Source organism: Vigna radiata, chromosome 6 (genome assembly GCF_000741045.1).
Source record: "Vigna radiata var. radiata cultivar VC1973A chromosome 6, Vradiata_ver6, whole genome shotgun sequence".
NCBI classification, from domain to species: domain Eukaryota; kingdom Viridiplantae; phylum Streptophyta; class Magnoliopsida; order Fabales; family Fabaceae; genus Vigna; species Vigna radiata.
The window spans coordinates 16,818,788-16,837,220 of NC_028356.1; the positions used below are offsets into that span (position 1 = coordinate 16,818,788).

Consider the following 18,433-nt stretch of genomic DNA (forward strand, 5'->3'; position numbering starts at 1 on the left):
CCAAAAACCTACAAAATCAAGGGAATTTATTGATAAAATCATAAAACATGTCCTCAACTCTCTTGTTCACAAAACTAAAGCAAAATCATGAGTCAAAGCAAGTTTCTAAGTCAACAAGGGTGCATTTGATATCAAAATTAAGTATAAAATTAACGGTTTTTGAACCGGTAGCAGCAACTCTTCCCAGTTAATTCGCATAGCGAATTACCTCACATTGCGAATTAAATCACAAAGGTTTCAGGCCTCACACTTCTACAAAGCGCCTTTCATACGCTATTCTAATTATTTGGATTATTTCCCCAGACCTGTACAAGTGGCAAAGCTACCAATTTCGCAAGGCGACTCATCAAAAAGAGGAAAACCCTCTACTGAAATTCGCATAACGACTTTGTGTGCTATGCGAATGCCCTGGCAGAGAGCACCTCGCTAGGGCGACTCGCTGTACGAATCCTCTCACACAACGAGTCTACATAATCCGCAGAATGAAATTCTGCAGATTTGCACAACTCTACTCAGACACCCTAAACTCGTTCTAGGCATTTTGATGAACTTCTAACACTCCTAATTCGAAGTATAAGTGGAATTAAACTTGTCTAAATGATTCTAACCTTTTCTAACATCATTCTAAAGTGCTTATGCATCGATTTTTACTTAAAAATTGAAAATCTCTCACCCTATGAACTCAAATCTAATTCTGCCACTTTGATTCTTATTTTGAACATTTTATGGGTCCAAATAGGTCCCAAATGACTTGTCTAATTTACCTGAACTGACCCACACAATCTATAATACCTAGTTCTCAATTTGACCACCTTGGTTCCGCTACTATGACCCTAAACACCCAATTTTCACTGAACTATTGATCTAATAACTTATTTAACAGAATAAAATTCACTCGACAACTCACAATCAACATCAAACTTTACTCATACAAGTTCCTAAGCACAAATTCCATAAATTCAGTATTTGATGAACACAGGACAATTGAGTTCACATACAAAATTACTAAGTCTAGTACAAACAATACCAATGTACACAACATATCATACGTGCATTCTTTTTACCACTTCAAATAACAATTCAACTCATGCACACCCTAATATACAGAACAGTAAGCAATATCTAGCTTCCCTTACCTTTATACACAACCAATCTCACAGGATGATCCAACTAGCCCCTTGCACTGTGAGAAGACTTAGAAATTCCTACAAATAATCAATTGATGGTAGAGGACAGTTTCTTAGAACCTAAATTTGGTTAAGGATTGAGGGAAAACACATGAAAGCTACATGCAACAGAATTTGCTGCATGATCACAACTTCAAAATGTTGGAAAACAGGTAGGCTTCTTTTTACACCAAGAGGGGGTGAATTGATGGGTTTTCAAAATCAGAGTCTTTTCGCAATCTTTAAAACAAAGTAGAAAACTTTACAAACTTTATTGAATTGCAAGTAATGAAAATTCGTATGCAACGAAAAAACGTAGTTGACTGCACAAATAATAAAGTCGACTGTAAGTAAAAGATCAAGGATAGAGAAATTCAAACACTGGTTTTTATATTGGTTCGGCCTCAATGCCTACATCCAGTGTCCTTCCTGTACCCGGAAGAAAATGCTCTATAATGGTCAAGGTTTTTACAACAAGGCTTTTATAGAAGACCTCCACGTCAAAAATATAAAACACCTCTCTAACCCTTTAACCAAAATATAGGCAAACCACACAACAAGAATTGCAGCAAGATGTCCCCTCTCCTGCAATCTGCAAAACCACTTTGAACAATCCTCAAAGTGAACCAGACTCCACGCCTGTAATCACAACAGGTAACCACAACAATCACCACGGATGCCAATGAAAATCTTGATCAACCAGAAGACACCTCAATGTGCAGATATGTGATCAAGCAATGAGCGCGCAATCAGTCTACCTTTGAATCTCCTTCAAGCAAGATCACCACCGTCTTCTTGAAGAGTTCTTGGAGCTCTATAATCTCAAAGAAACAATCTGAAACAGGATCTGAAAGTGTTAAATAAAAAATGTCCAAAATTCTTTGAAAAAATTTAGGTTCTATCTATTTATAGAATTCTGTTAATCAGACGCTCCCTTAGTAGAATATGCTACTAATCTAGTCGACTAGGTTATGACAGTTATAACAGATAAGTCAGACTAGTAGCATTCAGTCAAACAAAATAAATTCTCATTCAATGTAGTTGACTTTCAATCAATGCTTAACTAACTTTTAAAAATATAGTCGTTACTGTTCATGAGCATAACAGAATTTCAAAGCAAACAACTAATGCAGTTGAATGTGTGGTGCACATAGTCGACTTCGACATGTCAGAGCATTTTGAAATTCTTTCCTTCACAAAATCTCATATAGCACTGTTTCTGAAAATTTGTACAAAGACTTTAGCATAGTCAATTCAATTAGTAATGGAGTCGACTTCACTGCAACTTTGTGACACAGTTATAAGTTCACAAAAGTGCATGTGGTTTTCATCTTTCAAACATGTGTAATGCAACCAGATATGATGTAACATGTACAAGCTCAATAAGTATGCATTCACATAGTAGTAAAACACAGAAGCATGTTCAACAATATATCAATCAATCAACATAAGAACATGTAACACAACAACAACATATGTGTGTTATTAAAAATGTGTTGTCATCATAAAAAACCAGAGTGATATGGATATTGTGTTGTCAACAATCTCAACACAAAACGCACGGAGAGAGAGAAGCACTTACCCGTTGAAGAAACAAAAAATTAATCAGGGGAGATGGTTACTCTCAGCTTCAGGATCATTTAGGAACTCCCTAATCAACAAACAAACGGTTCAATCTAGTGATATTGTAGAGAAATGGTAGAGAAAATTGAAGAACTGAGTTTTAGAGAGAGATAGGAGGATTGAGCTAATGAACCAGAGGCTTTAAAGAAAACTATTTATACGTTTGTGTGTCTTAATATAAAATTGTATGGTTCTATTAACTTAATACACCTATTAATTCTTAACTCAAATTTTCAGATCCTTACAGGGATCAAATTGAGACACAATAAAAATACAGGGATCAAATTGAAATTAATGCAATGACACGTGGCCTGACAATGACACGTGGCACTGTCATTGCCATGTCACACTATCATTACCATGTGGCACAATATCAGTTTGACACGTGGCATTTTTACAATTTTATTTTATAAAAAGTTAAAAATAAATAAAAATAATTCAAAAATTCAAAAAAAATCACGAACTGACATGTGTTACCTCTTTTAATGGTGTTAGTACGAAACTAACGGTGATGTCTAAATTGATTCAATTTTTCACAATAAAAGACCTAATTAAGAACATTTACAATACGAAAACCTATTTGAGACAATCATACACAAATAGGGATATCTGAAATGATTAAACCTTTCTTATTATATTCACGTGGTAAACAACAAAACTCTTTTTTTTAAGGACCACGAGCCCATACATGAATTCACAAATTCAATAATGTGTTTTTTGAAGTATAACAACTCTACCTCTTTATAAGAATTCCATATATTTTAACGGTAAAAAACCGTTACAAGTAGTATTTGGGGTGAATGGAGATTATGTTTGATTATCTCTTAATTTTCAAACTTTACTTTTAATTAACGAGATTTGAGTTTTTCTTAATACATTTTCACCCTAACAATATTATTTGATGTGTAAATAACATGATAAGTGATTTTTTTAATGAATCTGAAATAAACTTCTATGTGAATTTTAGATTTTTAAAAATTTAATTCTGAGAAATGTTGCAGCTGAGAGGTTAGTAATGATGGGTTTTATTTAGTAGATTGGGCCCTAAATTGGGTCAATGAGTTAACGAAAGATTATTTCTTCTCCCACCTACATGGTTTCTTTATTCACCTCCATGTTGGAAACATCTAGATTGTCCTGCTTTATTAGACTTTTTATTATGGAATTCAAAAACATGTTTCAAATTATACAATGCAAAAATAGATTTCAATATAACCTGTCAGAATGTACAATTCAATATACAATTTTAAACTATACAATCTTTAAATTGTATAGTTTATAACATATATTTCAGACTATATAATCTAAAATACATTTATAAATTATGCAATTTAAAATATATTTTGTAAACTAAATCTGTATTTTAAATTTAATAATTCTTAATATATTTTTAAACTTTACAATGTAAAATATATTTTTAAATTTCAAATCATATAATTTGAAAAAAAAATTATATAATTCAAAATACTTCTGACCCAAACAATTTAGACTTTTTGCACGCCCATGAAAGTGTAGAAAAAAAATAGTATAGAAGTGCTAAAAGAAATTTTACTTTTATTAGCTTAGGCCTAATACTAAATAATATGGGCCACAAATATGCATTGATTCAGTTTAAACGTCCCAAAATAAAACCAACGAAAAATAAAATAAAATAAAATATTATTACTTGAAAATGTTTTTTTAATATTTATATAAACAATTTTATGATAAAGATGTGCTGAATTACTTAAATAATGTATATTATTGCATACAGGAGTTATACGTCCGTGATCAACTCGTAACCTTTTATCTATAAAACAGGTTAATAAATATAACTTCTCCTGTTTATTTATCATTGAATTTGCATATTAACCAATCTAAATATAAGCAAACAAAATTGTAGTTGATTTATGAAATAAATAATGAAAATTCAAAACTAAAATTAATACTGTATAACCGCTAGGCTAACATTTTTCAAAATTGATGACTCCATCAACCATTTTAAAAGAACTTGAAGATTCCTAATTCCTAATTTCAAGTTTATGTAAATCTAATCATTTCTCAATCGGTCAATTATTGTTAAAGTTTAATATCATAAATTCAACATTTTTACAAGTAAAAACAGGTAAAATATATTTATTGACTTTTAGATCTTAGACAAACTTTATTCAAAAGTCTATTTCAAATTTTATAAATATAGAGATAAAATAAAGAGATAAATAACTGTATTTATTGTGAATTCAAGATTTTATTATAATAACTGACAAAACATATTTGACTTACTTAAACTTCAAAATAATTGACTTGAAAATAGAAGTCAAAATACTAAAAATAATTATAATAGAGATGCAATGTAATGCTAAAATATTTTGAGAAAAGTGTGAAGGAATAATTATTTACCTATTCCCAAAACAAAAATAAAAAACTAATTAAATATTTATAAAATACAAGAGGTAGTAGTTGCATTTCTTATATAGTGATTTAATATTTGATTTGTAAGAAGGTAAGTTTAGTGCAAAGAATATGGAAAAATTCATTTAAACTTTTTTTTTTTATCTTTTTTAGTATTTAAAAGGTTAATTTAGTTAAATATAATGTTATGCCAAATCCCAGTATTAAATTAAAGACTTACATAATGCCACGTGAAGATTCTTATGATGCATAGCATATTCTCTATTATGCAAGTGATTCCTTCCTTCTTATTTCAAATAACATTTAAACATATAAAACAAGATCTAAAGGATCATCACAGTACTTCTTCACTACAAATTAGCATTAATTTAATCCAAAGTTTTCAAATTTACAAGTTTTTTTTTTTTTAATTAGAAGCTAAATTATTCTCTTAAAAAATCTATCTAATAATTAACAAAAATATAATGGGAAAGTAAGAAGACAAAAATGACTTCAAATCGTTAATTCTATGTATACTTTATTTTTTTTTATCTAACAAAATATTTTTAATTTTATTTAATACTATATATCTTTTGTTAGTTTATACTAAATAATGTCCTGATTTATTTTATTATATTTTGATTAAGTGTTAGATAAATTTATGACGAGAATTAGTTTTAATACTACAATTTTTATGAAGATTAAATGAAAGAAAGAAGTAAAACAGGAAAATCTATAATGGTTGGAAAATGTTAATTAGTCTCTCTTTAAAATTTTGGCCTAATTTAGTTCCCTAATTTTAGAAATGTATGAATTTAGTCCTTCTAACTAAATTTTGTTAGGCTTTTTTGATGTTTCAAACATGTTTTCTGATATTATTTGAGTTGTTTACATTGTTTAATATATTTTTGTTTTAATCTTAAACGTGTTTGAAATATTAAATAAAATTAACAAAATTTAATTAAAAAGATTAAATTTATACATTTTTTAAAATTAAGAAACTAAATTAGACTAAAATTTTAAAAAAAAAACTAATTCCATTTCTCATGAAAATTAAGAATAAAAATATATTTAATCCTTAAATAAATTTATTACTTAATGGAGTTGCTGGAAATAAAACAATAGCCGCGTGGTTCACATGCGTTTCTTTTTCTGTCTATGCGTTCATTTAATTCATTTTCAAATACGTTGTATCTGTATATCTATTAAGAGCAAATTTATATAAGATTGTGCAAATATTTTTTTATAATTTGATTTTAAAAATAAAATAAAATTTAAAAGTTTATTTTTTAAAATAATATCAGAATAATCAAAATCTATTTTAACAAAATTTGTAGAAACAGAATTTGACAAATAAAATATTGTTCCCTAATTGTTCAACATAGTAGAATGTGCAAAATACAAGAAATAAAGACCCTTTAAGAAAGGGCTAATATGCAAAAATAGCTTTAAGGCTTTGTTCCTTTGCACCGATAGTACTGTGCACACCAATTTGCGAGCGACGAAACTTTCTTATTTTGCGTTCGTTTGAACGGATTCCACGCGGATTTGCGATGATTTGCAAAGATTGTTACTTTTATGCATTGTCTCAGCATCTCGCAAAAACGAGAGGATTTGCGATGATTCAATCCGAAAAGACACATCTACCCTCTGTATTTCTCAAAATTCCAACTGAATAAAAAAGGCACATCCATTTTAACGTAAATAAAAAATCAGGTGTGGAGATTAGGAGAGTAGGACCTCTGCAGATCTAGGTATGTTTCTCCCACACACATTAGCCTTCTTTTTTGCAGGTGGAAGAGGTGTGGTTGTGCAGAGGGGATGATGAAGACGAAGGAGGAGGCCGATGACGCCGGCGGAAGAAGAAGACGAAGCTTGATGATGAAGATGCAGTGAATGTGGTGCAGGTATCCGGATACACTGTTGCTGTATCCGGATACAGGTTTGTTCAGAAAATTGAAAAGCAGCGTATCCGGATACATGGAGTGCGTATCCGGTTCCAGAATTTGATTTTTTTGAAACTCTTTGCATGGCAGCCATGGGAGGTTCCGGTAGCAGTCACCGGTTGGGGAGAGCTTCGTTGGTTGGTCCGTCGCCACTGCTACCTACGTGAACTGTGTTCAGGGTCGTCGATGGTGATGCTACGAATCATCTTCTTCGCTTGGCATGGACAGGGAGATGAATCTTCTTCGCTTGGCATGGAGACGGAGATGATAGAGATGCATCTGATGGTCTCAAGGGCACTGATTTCTTTGAGACCAGTGCTATGCTTATTTCGTTTATTTTGCTAGGGAAGTACCTTGAGGTTTTGGCCAAGGAGAAGACATCCGATGCAATTGCTAAGCTCATGAACTTGACACCTGACACTGCTATATTATTGACGTTGGATAGTGAAGGAAATGTTGTTGGTGAGGAGGAAATTGATAGCAGGTTGATTCAGAAGAATGATGTTATTAAGATCATTCCCGGTGCAAAAGTGGCTTCCGATGGATTGGTCATTTGGGGTCAGAGCCACGTGAATGAGAGCATGATAACAGGTGAGGCACGTCNTGTGGCAAAGAGGAAAGGGGATACTGTTATTGGAGGAACTGTGAATGAAAATGGAGTGGCATGCACGAGACAATTATAAAAATTAATTTCACTTATTATAAATTAATTTCCTTTCTTTATTAACAATTATAAATTTAAATATAACATTTAAAAAAATATTTTATATTACTAAAATAATTAGGGGCATTTTGGTAATCTTTCATTTCTACCAATTTAACAAATTTTTTAATTCTATCACATCAATCAAATCCTACACTAATTCTTACAAACTTTACCCTCAAATCCACTCTCAATTACCCACAAATCTACTCAAAAAACAACAACAAAATTACCCTCAAATTCACTCAAATCCACTCAAATCATCTCCCCCAAATCTATTCATAAGAACAGAGGCTAAGTGGTGAAAATTAATATCAACGATTCTAAGGTATCTTAACCATTGAATATATACATAATTAATATATTCAATGATTATTATATATTTTGCCTATGATAAATCACATCATTCATAGACAAATAGTCAGAGTTTGTCGACATGTGATAAAAATTAATAATAATATTATTGTCATTGTAAAAGATTAAAAAAACTAGAACAATATATACCTTTCTGTCGATAATACTGTATAACGATATAATACTGCTTATGTTTTCTATTATTAATTGAAATTTATTAAAAATTATAAAATTTAGTAGGATTTACCTTTTAATTTCATAGAAATTTTAATCAACTCTTAAAATATGTTAAGAGTGTATCTTTATGTTTTTTTTAACAGTAATAAAATGAGGATGAAAGTGTAAATAAATGGTAATTACAATAATAATTAGCTGTAAATGTAGAAAATCATTTTAAAACAACCTCTTAGATCAACTTTGTAATAAATTAATATCAATTTATACATGAAATAAGGATAAATTTTTAGAGAAAATCGAATATAAAATAATTTCTACTATAAGTCAACTTTTTGGTCAAAGAAACCCTGAAAATACGGAGTTTTGTGATGGCTGGATTGGGAATTGATTAGACAGAATAATAAGCATGACAGCAAGAATATGGGAGGTGATAAAATGGAAACCAGAAATTTTTGTGATAATTATGAAACAAGAAAAATAATAAATAAAATGTGATCAAGAAAATCATATTTTAAAAGTGATAGTGAGTTAAAAATAGTAAGATTGAAAAATTTTAATATTAGGTGGTTTTAATATAAATCAAGTTTTATTATTTTAAAATATACTATCTCTAAAAGGAGGAAGACAGAAAGAAAAGAAAGAAAGAATATTAGAATGAATTTGGTTATCAATTGATAAAAAAATGTACATTATATATAGTGTTATAACATATGGATAAGAATGAATAAAGGAATCAAAAAACAGTACAACAGAATAACCACTATACAGCTCATCATATTCTATAGAAAAATGTTAGTTATTTACAACTATTATTAAGCTATTTCTGTAATGCAAAAATATGAGGTAGCAGAGTGTGTATTGTGGCCCATTTCTATTGCTACACAATGTTATTTTTGGAATGGATTGGACTCCTTATCTGTTAGCCCCCTACAAGTTGGAGGTAGGATGATGTTGATTAACTTCAACTTGGATAAGTTTAAGTTGAACAACTTTGGAGGGAGAGCTTTTGTGAAGATGTCTGCTAGCTGGTTCGAGGATGACACAGGAATTAATCGCATCAAGTCAACTTGTAGTTTCTCACGAACGAGGTGACAATCAATGTCCATATGTTTTGTCAGCTCATGGAAAATAGGAGTTGCTGCGTTATGCAGTGCGCTTTGATTGTCACAGTACAAGACAACTTGTTTGGAACAAAGGGTTTTTAGATCTCTAAGCAGAAAATTCAGTCATTGTAACTCATAACTAGCTGAAGTAAGGGCTCGGTATTCAGTTTCGGATGATGAGCAAGATACAATGTTTTGCTTCTTTGTATTCCAAGAAATTAAGGAATTTCCAAGAAAGAAACAATACCCTATAACAAACCTTCTTGAATCAACACAGGTCGCCCAATCCGTGTCACTAAAATCAAGAATTTGGATAGGAGTATCACACTTGAACATCAGACCTTTCCCGGGGCTGCTCTTGAGATAATGAATGATCCTCATGGTTGCTTGAAGATTCATTTGAGTAGGATTACCCATTAATTGACTTAGTTGTTGTGTGGAGAAAGTGATATTAGGACGTGTGCTTGTAAGATATAATAGACGACCAACAAGTCTTCGGTATGAAAGTGGATTAGCAAGAGGTTCAATGGAATCTTGATGCAAACGAAGTGCACTGTCCATGGGTGTGGAACAAGGTTTGGATCCTGTCATACCAAAATCCTTGAGGAGATCTAAACAGTACTTCTGTTGACATAAGGAGATTCCTGCATCTAAATGAGCAACTTCTATACCCAGAAAATATTTCAAAAGACCAAGGTCTTTTATATGAAAATGTGAATGTAATATTTGCTTCATGTGGGCAATCTCATGCACAAAATTCCCAATTAAAACAATGTCATCCATGTATATGATCAGAGCAGTAAAATCAGACGCATCAGATTTAATGAAAAGGCTGTGATCAGCATGAGCTTGTTTTATATCCACAAGATAAGAGTAAGAGAGACAACTTTTCATACCATTTCCTACTCGTTTGTTTTAGACCGTAGAGAGATTTCTTTAATTTGCAACACTGTGAACTGCAATGACCCATGACACCAGGAGGAACAACCATGTAGACATCTTCAGAAAGTTCATCGTGTAGGAACGCATTACTAACATCAAGCTATTGAAGATTTCATTTATTGGCAGAAGCCAAAGCAAGAACAAGTCGTATGGTTGTCATCTTTACAACGGGAGAGAATGTTTTGAAATAATCGATACCTTCAATATGTCCCTTTGCTACAAGTCGGGCTTTGTAGCGTTCCACAGTCCCATCTGGTCGTCGTTTGATTTCGTACACCCACTTGCACCCAATCGGTTTGACATTCAGAGGAGTTTCAACAATATCCCAAAATTCTTATTCAGCACTAGGGCCTCTATTTCACTTTTCATAGCCTTCTTTCAGCAAGATTTCTTTATGGCTTCTTGATAATTAGTGGGTTCTTGCTCAGAAGACAATGACATGAGGTAGTGACAGTGAGAAGGAGACAAAAAGGCGTAGCTAAGAACAAATTCCAATGGATGTAAACACTTTGTGGATGATTGTGTTGGCATAAAATTGCAGACGTAGTCAACAAGGTGAGGTGGAGTGTTATGTGGGCAAGTTGAGCGACGAAAAAGGGGCGTTGTTTGGTCCGATTCGCTATGCTGCGACATGGTTGCGTTTGGGGAGGATAAACCAGAGGGAAGGAAGAAGGGAAAATTGGGCTCAAACATGGATTGATTGTGAGACTCGACCATGAGAGGTGAATTAGGTGAGTTGGGCTCGGTCATGAAAGGGGAATTTGGGGCTGAAACACTTTCTGTAGAGGAACGTGGGCTGCACAATGTTGGTTTTGACTCTTGGGTGATAATGGGTGAGTGCTGATGAAGACCAAGTTGGGCTAGGCTGAGACAAGGATGGATTGGGTTGATTGAGGCTGGGACGAGACAAGGATGGATTGGGCTCTTTATCTGGAGCAAAAGGAAAATTCATTTCATGAAAAAACACATTTCTAGAAATAAAAATTTCTTTTGTATCCAAATCCAAAATAACGTAAAATTTTGTGCCATTTTGAAAACCTAAGAACACACCACGTCTGGAACGTGGGTCAAATTTTGTACGGTGTGTGTGGATGCATAACATAAACAACTGAAAATTTGAATTATGGAAAAATATTGTTGTTGTTTGTTTAATGACTCATAAGGAGTTTTATTTTGAATTACAGGTGAAGGAACACGATTAATGAGATAAACAACATGTTTGATGGCATAGGACCAAAAATGAATTGACACATGTGATTGAAAAATGAATGCTCTGACAACATTGAGAATATTTTGGTTTTTCTACAGTACCTCAAGCATGTTTCTTATTTTTAGGGTTTATTTGTCTTAAAATATAGGAAGAATAAGAAGGTATTTAGGTTTTTAATCCACTTAAAACTAATCACTTTATACTAATGCGTATATAGTTAATGTACTTTAAGAGAAAAAAATATTTAAAAGAGATAAAGTATTATTATTTTATTATTTAAGTTAAAAATCTTATAAATAGAAAAAAATTAATTATTTTAATTTTATTTCACAAAAATCATAATAGTTTTAAAGCATTTTCCTTTATTTTTTTTTTATAATTGGAAAAGATATGTTAATCTTTTTGTGTATTAGATTTGATATTAGAGATCTTAATAAAGAGTACAATATTTTTATTGGATTAAAAGTTATTTTTTGAATAAGTTTATCTTTATTATTTTCTTTTAATTGGTTTTATGAAGATGATTGCATGCTTAGGGATAGAGTTTAAATGTGTTATTTTTTAGGAAAATATAAATATTTATTAGTTTAAGAACATGGGTATGTTTAGATTATTGATTAAAGTGTTTTATGCCTTTCTTGTAAGAGTACCATAATTAGTGTCGTCAAAATGGGTTGAAATCCGTGAACTAATTCGGCTTACCACGAGTTTGAGCCGGGTTGGGTTGAAAAAAAATGTGAAAACTTTGATGCAAGCCAATTTTGATCTGACTTGCTAAGAATCTAGCTCACTTGGGTTGAACCTGTGGTAAGCCAGGTTGGCTCACCAACTCACCTATTTTTTTTTTATTGAAATCAAATTAATTAATTAATTATTCAAATCCTATTTTTTTTATTGAAATCAAATTAATTAAATTAATTATTCAAAACGCACAACCTTTACTTCACAGTAGAGCTTTTTATGCTGCGTTGTGCTGTTGTCTATAAAAAAGTTCCCATTTGCTATATATTTTTGTTCACGACTATATGTAGTTTCTTGGTTAAACGGTTGTCTATGTCTCATTAAACTAAATTGGCAAAATTTTATGCTTGATAGCTTAGAATATATAATAATAAAGTTCTTTTGTTTTCCTTTTATTTTATATCAATTGGTCCAATTATTATTGTTTCAATTTGATCGATCAAAATAACATGTTATAAGAATCTCAGAAGAAGAGGGTGAAAAAAAGTTAAGTGAGCCAATGAGTCAACCCGTTTAACTCACCAACCCATGGTGGGTCGGGTCGAGTTCAAATTTTCTCGGCTCGCTAATAAATGAGTCGGGTTGGATTGGCTCACTAAGTGATCAATCCATGGTGGTCAGATCGGATCGGGTCGGATTACCCTTTTTGACAGCTCTAACCATAATTGAGAGCTTAAACTTAATTTAATTAAGTTAAAAAGGCAAGAGATATTACAATGCGAAGCTTATATGTGATAGGGTGGCCTCCATCCCTCAACTTACATTCACCATTTTTGAAGTTTGTTCGCTAAGAGTAAAGTCATGGATCACTATTGTTGGTGATTAAGGAGAATGCAATTGTTTCATATCATTGCACGTGTAAGGTAAAATTGGTGTAGTGAGAGAAATTGGCCTACACTACCTTGCGACCGACTGATAGAGAATGAACTCTAGTAGTTTTGTACGAAGATTAAATATGAAAATTACACATAGTTTGAATATATTATTTTACTCATCCTTCCAAATTATTAGTCAAGATAAGACTGTTATGTTTTCCAATAGTACCTTCGGATAGATAATATGGATATGAAAGTAATGTAATCATACATTTGATTTTATAAAGAGAATATATATTGGTTGGATATATTTAAAATGTTTAAATCTTGAGATGAATGTTTAATGATATGGTGAAGAAGTTCATGGTGTAATATGATTAAATGTTACTTATAGAAAATTTGGTTAGTTATGTACTATATGCTTGAGATATTAAAGAATTGAAAGTATTTAAGATAAAATTTGTATAGCTTGAGAATAGATTTTAAATGAGTTATGTTGTATATTTTAGTAGTTAAAGTTGGAATATTTCAATTGAGTTGAATTGATTCAAGTTGTTAATTTTTGAAACAAAATATTTCATGGTAGACATAATAAATTAAGAAAAATCTCAATTTAGACCATTTGATATATTATGTTGATTTTCTTAATTATGCAGATATGCAAAATTCAATTAATTGAAAACCCTAAAGTTTTGGTAGTTGGATGAGTTGTTTAAATAAAAATTTCTAATGATTTAGTTGTTAAGAAAATTTTAATTACTTGAAAATACATTGATTGTGGGAAGAGTAGAGTTTTTGTGAGGTGACCAAAATTTATGGGTAAGTTAGTGCTTGTGACCGCCACTTGCTTCACAAAGAAGGTAAGACCTAATAATTGAAACTAAAGCGATAATTTCTATCTCTAAGAAGATTACAAGAGAATATTGCAAATGAATAATAATCTTAATATCATTTAATGATCGAGTGTTTACAAGAGGAGGGGAGAGAGGTTCTATATATATAGCTTTAGGATAGAAGAAGAGATGATGATCTAGGAGATGTAAGACTAGTAGAGCAACAAGACTGTAAAATACAAGTCAAAGAGGAGGAGACTTATATTAGTTTTCTCTTTTAAGTACAAGCCATATTATGTCCCAAAAAGAAGAGAATGTCCTAAACAACTAAGGGAGGAAGTACAAGCCTAAAATGCTACACTAATACTAAAATATCATTCAATGATCAAGTGTTTACAAGAGGAGGGGAGAGGGGTTCTATATATAGCCTTAGGATAGAAGAAGAGATGGTAATCTAGGAGATGTAAGACTAGAAGAGCAACAAGGTAGCCAAGGCAAGTAAGTTTTGGTCATTTCCTTTTGTCATGCTTCTTCTAATTCTTTTATTTTCTTCATGCTTTGCCCAGTCTATGATCCCATTAGGTTTGGATAGCACATGTATTTTGTCTTCTTTTAAGTACACGTCATGTTATGTCACACATTACTTGAACTCATAAGGTAAGAAGAATATATAAGTTCTTTATATCACAAACTAGAACAAATGATAAGCTAAAGAAGATGAGAACTTCTTAAACAACTAAGGGTGGAAATACAAGCCCAAAATCCTATATTAATCTTTTTTATCAAAAGGGTAAAGAAGTCATGTGATGAGGTGGTTCCTTTTTGTCATGCTTCTTGTAACTCTTTTGTTTTCTTTATGTTTTACATAATCACATCATGTTTAGAGAGCAAAATGGTGGTTGGACGAATTACATGTCATTCGTTATGGGAGCAAAGTGTTGGTTGACAAAAAAAAAGTATTTTCTAAACTTTGAAAAAGTTTTTTTAAATGTTTGTAAGTGCTAAAATTTGTTTTAATATATTGTGTTTAAATATTATAATGTAATGGATGATGAATTGCAATTAACATTTAAATGAGTTGAATGTATATGTATGAATGAAAATCTATGATGTTATGGTTGTGATATAAGATGTAATGTCTTGTGACCATATTTATTTTGAAGGGGAATACTATATTAAAATGTTTAAATTGTATATTGAATTTGAAATTCTGATGAACATAATCTTGACTCTACTTATATTTGTATCATATAGAAAAAGAATATTAAACAATAAGAATTGAAAGAACTTTCTATGATATAAGTGGATTGACCTTTTATTATGTAACTTTATTATAGTGACAACTCGATTAAGGTAATATGACAATTGCAAATCTTTTAGCTATAGCTCATGACATGAGATATAACTTTTGATTGAGGGATAAATACTTAATTTCTAATAAATATTTAATAAATGAATTAAAATTATATCTATGAAAATATATGAGTGAGATTGAGATGAAATATATAAAATTATCCTTGCAATGATTTTAATATATATATATATATATATATATATATATATATATATATATATATATATATATATATATATATATATATATATGTATGTATGTATATATTTTGTACAAATACATACATAATACCTGAACACACATAATTCTAATAAGTATTTTAAATGTACACTTTAAAATTTATTTTATATACAACTTACTTTGTAGGATATCTGTTCTATAAAAAGAAAATGCAGCTGAAAAAAAATATAAACTTCCTAGTTTTTTTTTTCCTAAACTTTAGGGGGGAGATCAATTGCTTGGCTGGAAGATCAATATATACTACTAAATTTCTGTAGCTCTGCAACCAATCGACATGTAAAGAAAGACTCCTTAAATAATCCAACTGTCATTTACTATTACTAAGTCATTATTATATAAACAATGCCCGATAAATCCGTTCATTATTTTCTATATATTTTTTTTAATTATATATGTTATATAAGTATACAATATTTAAATATTTACTGAGATTTTATCTTGAAAACATAATCAATAATTCATCATAATTAAAAATTAACTAATTTAGTTAGTGGCAATAAGTTATATTTTTTTATCAGCTAGCAATAATTGATCTTAAACATATATATTTTAAACTACTCTTAATTAATATTAATAATATGTACCTTGTTTTAAACATGTGTATTAGTTTGTATCATATTAATGTCTCTTATCATCGTTTATACAAAACAACATTAAGGATGTGATACAATGATATGCATGTCAATTAACTCAAATGACACTGGTTTTTTTTTTCTTCTAAAATTATTCTTTTTAAAAAAAATATATTTAAAATAATAGAATTTACTGTATTATTTCAATGTCAACAATAAATTGTGACGTCAAAGAATTACTTTTGCAACATTAATTTTCCACGTTAATATATCGAAGTTTTTAGTATTTGATGTATATTGTCTTTGTACGATGGATTTTGGGAGGAAAGAGAAACATTAAAGTCATGTGATGTGGTTTGAGGTCACATGGCTTGCATGATTCTGGAGAGCGTGCTGATTTACGCTATCACGAGCATATACAGGGTTGGTTGTGTCAGACATTGGATTATGTAAATTAATTTCTTTTACATATAGGGTTGATTAGGAAGAAAATAGAAAATAAAAATTACTTAACTGGATTAAAATTATTTTTTAAGTAAGCAGGATTTTAACCGGATTAAAATTATTTAAATTAATAATACTTAAATTATAATAATGCATAATTAAATTAAATTATATTTGAGAAGGTTTTAAGTAAGATATTTGTAGTGCGATTTAATTTAGTTGATTAAAAAATAAATTTAAATAAAATCTAACACTAATATGCATTTCAATTTGAACATAGCAAATTTAAATCAAATTAATCTTACTATTTTCTTTTTCTTTTTTTTTTCTTTGAATTGGTTTTGTAATTTTATTTTATATTTTGAAAACATAGCAAAATCTATTCCCTCCATGCGAAATCGATTCTCTCGATTGAGAATTTCCCTCGATTACGAATTGGTTTCCCCTCCTTAAGAAACAATTACAATGTTTCAAGAAGTCATGCACTTAGGCATAAGAAGCCATGCAAACTCCATGAATACGAAGAACAACTCCATCAGCTGCATGTGAGGTAAGTTGAAATTAAAAAAAAAGAAAGAAAAAAAGAAAAAATGATGTACATATATGTAAAAGGCCATGCCTTTCATCCTCATTTCTTCATCCATGCGTGAATGAGATCCTTCTATTCTCTCTCAAATTTATTATCTCAAATCAACAACAAATAAATTCACTTGCTCATCCATTTTTAGGAACAATATTTCCTTTGAAAAAGTTAAATGTTTGTTTTGTATTTTTATGCTGACTTATATATTAATTAAGATCACGTTTAGTTCTTGATCAACCTAATCATGCTTTATTAAGTAAACTATCACTTTAAAAATAACAATCAAGCATTGTTTGGATCTTAATCACTCTTGACTAAACAACCCTTGAATATTTTTTGGAACAATATGCCTAAGACTCATAGTATCTTTTGGAACAATAATCATTCCTAAAACACTGGATTATAAGGAATGTAATTAACATCATATATTTGGTAGTTAAAATATATGTAATGTCCTTAAACAAGTAAAAGATGAGGTCACACTTTAAGGTTACTAAAGAATACCACAATGTTCTAGGAATATGCTAGATTTACAATATTTTTAACTTGATTGTTTGTAAGATTACTTCTATTTATGGGAAGCTAGAGAAGATAATCATTTACATTATTTTTTAATTGTTTGTGAAATTTTTATAAATTTTATAATATTTAGTTGTGTTTATATAGTATATGTTGAGGATTGTACTAAATGTTCTTCTTTAAACATTTAATGTAAACTTCTATTTAAAGAAGTATTATGATATTTTATGTAACTTATTAGGCCTTAGGTAAGATATATTTTAACTTTTTTTAAGAAAATTCACTATTGTGAGATTGAAGGACTGTGTAAAGGTGACAAATTGTCCATTATGAGAAATTGTTGACGTAAAATAACTTTGACAAACTCTTTAAGAGATCTTATGGTGTTGATTTTTCTTGTGATATCCTATTTGTGGCGAGACGAAGAAGAATATCAAGAAAACACAATATACACATTATAATTTAGGAATGTGTTACGAAATCTTAAAGACATATCAGTCGAAATATTAGTCAAAAGAGAGATAGGAATAAGTAATGACATAACTATTCCATGAGGCATACATTTAGATTTAGAACGCTTACAAATAATGCATCTATAACGAAAGGAAAGCACATCATGTTTTATGAGACCAAAAGAAATGATCATGTAATATATCTAATGTCTTTGAATCCAAAACTGTCTCATCGACCCCCTTCATAAGCTTCTTTGACAAATAATTCTCTCATTGAACTTTTAGA

The 18,433-nt window shown here is 30.2% G+C and overlaps 1 protein-coding gene across 1 annotated transcript; it reads left to right on the forward strand.

Moving 5' to 3' along the window:
• The first annotated feature begins 6,714 nt into the window (after window positions 1-6,714).
• On the forward strand, window positions 6,715-7,829 carry LOC111241794 (probable copper-transporting ATPase HMA5). The gene is made up of 3 exons (XM_022781672.1): window positions 6,715-7,101; window positions 7,196-7,246; window positions 7,451-7,829. Exons 1-3 carry the CDS (start codon window positions 7,056-7,058, stop codon window positions 7,786-7,788), a joined length of 435 nt encoding a protein of 144 aa, XP_022637393.1. The 5' UTR covers window positions 6,715-7,055; the 3' UTR covers window positions 7,789-7,829.
• Window positions 7,830-18,433: the final 10,604 nt, after the last annotated feature.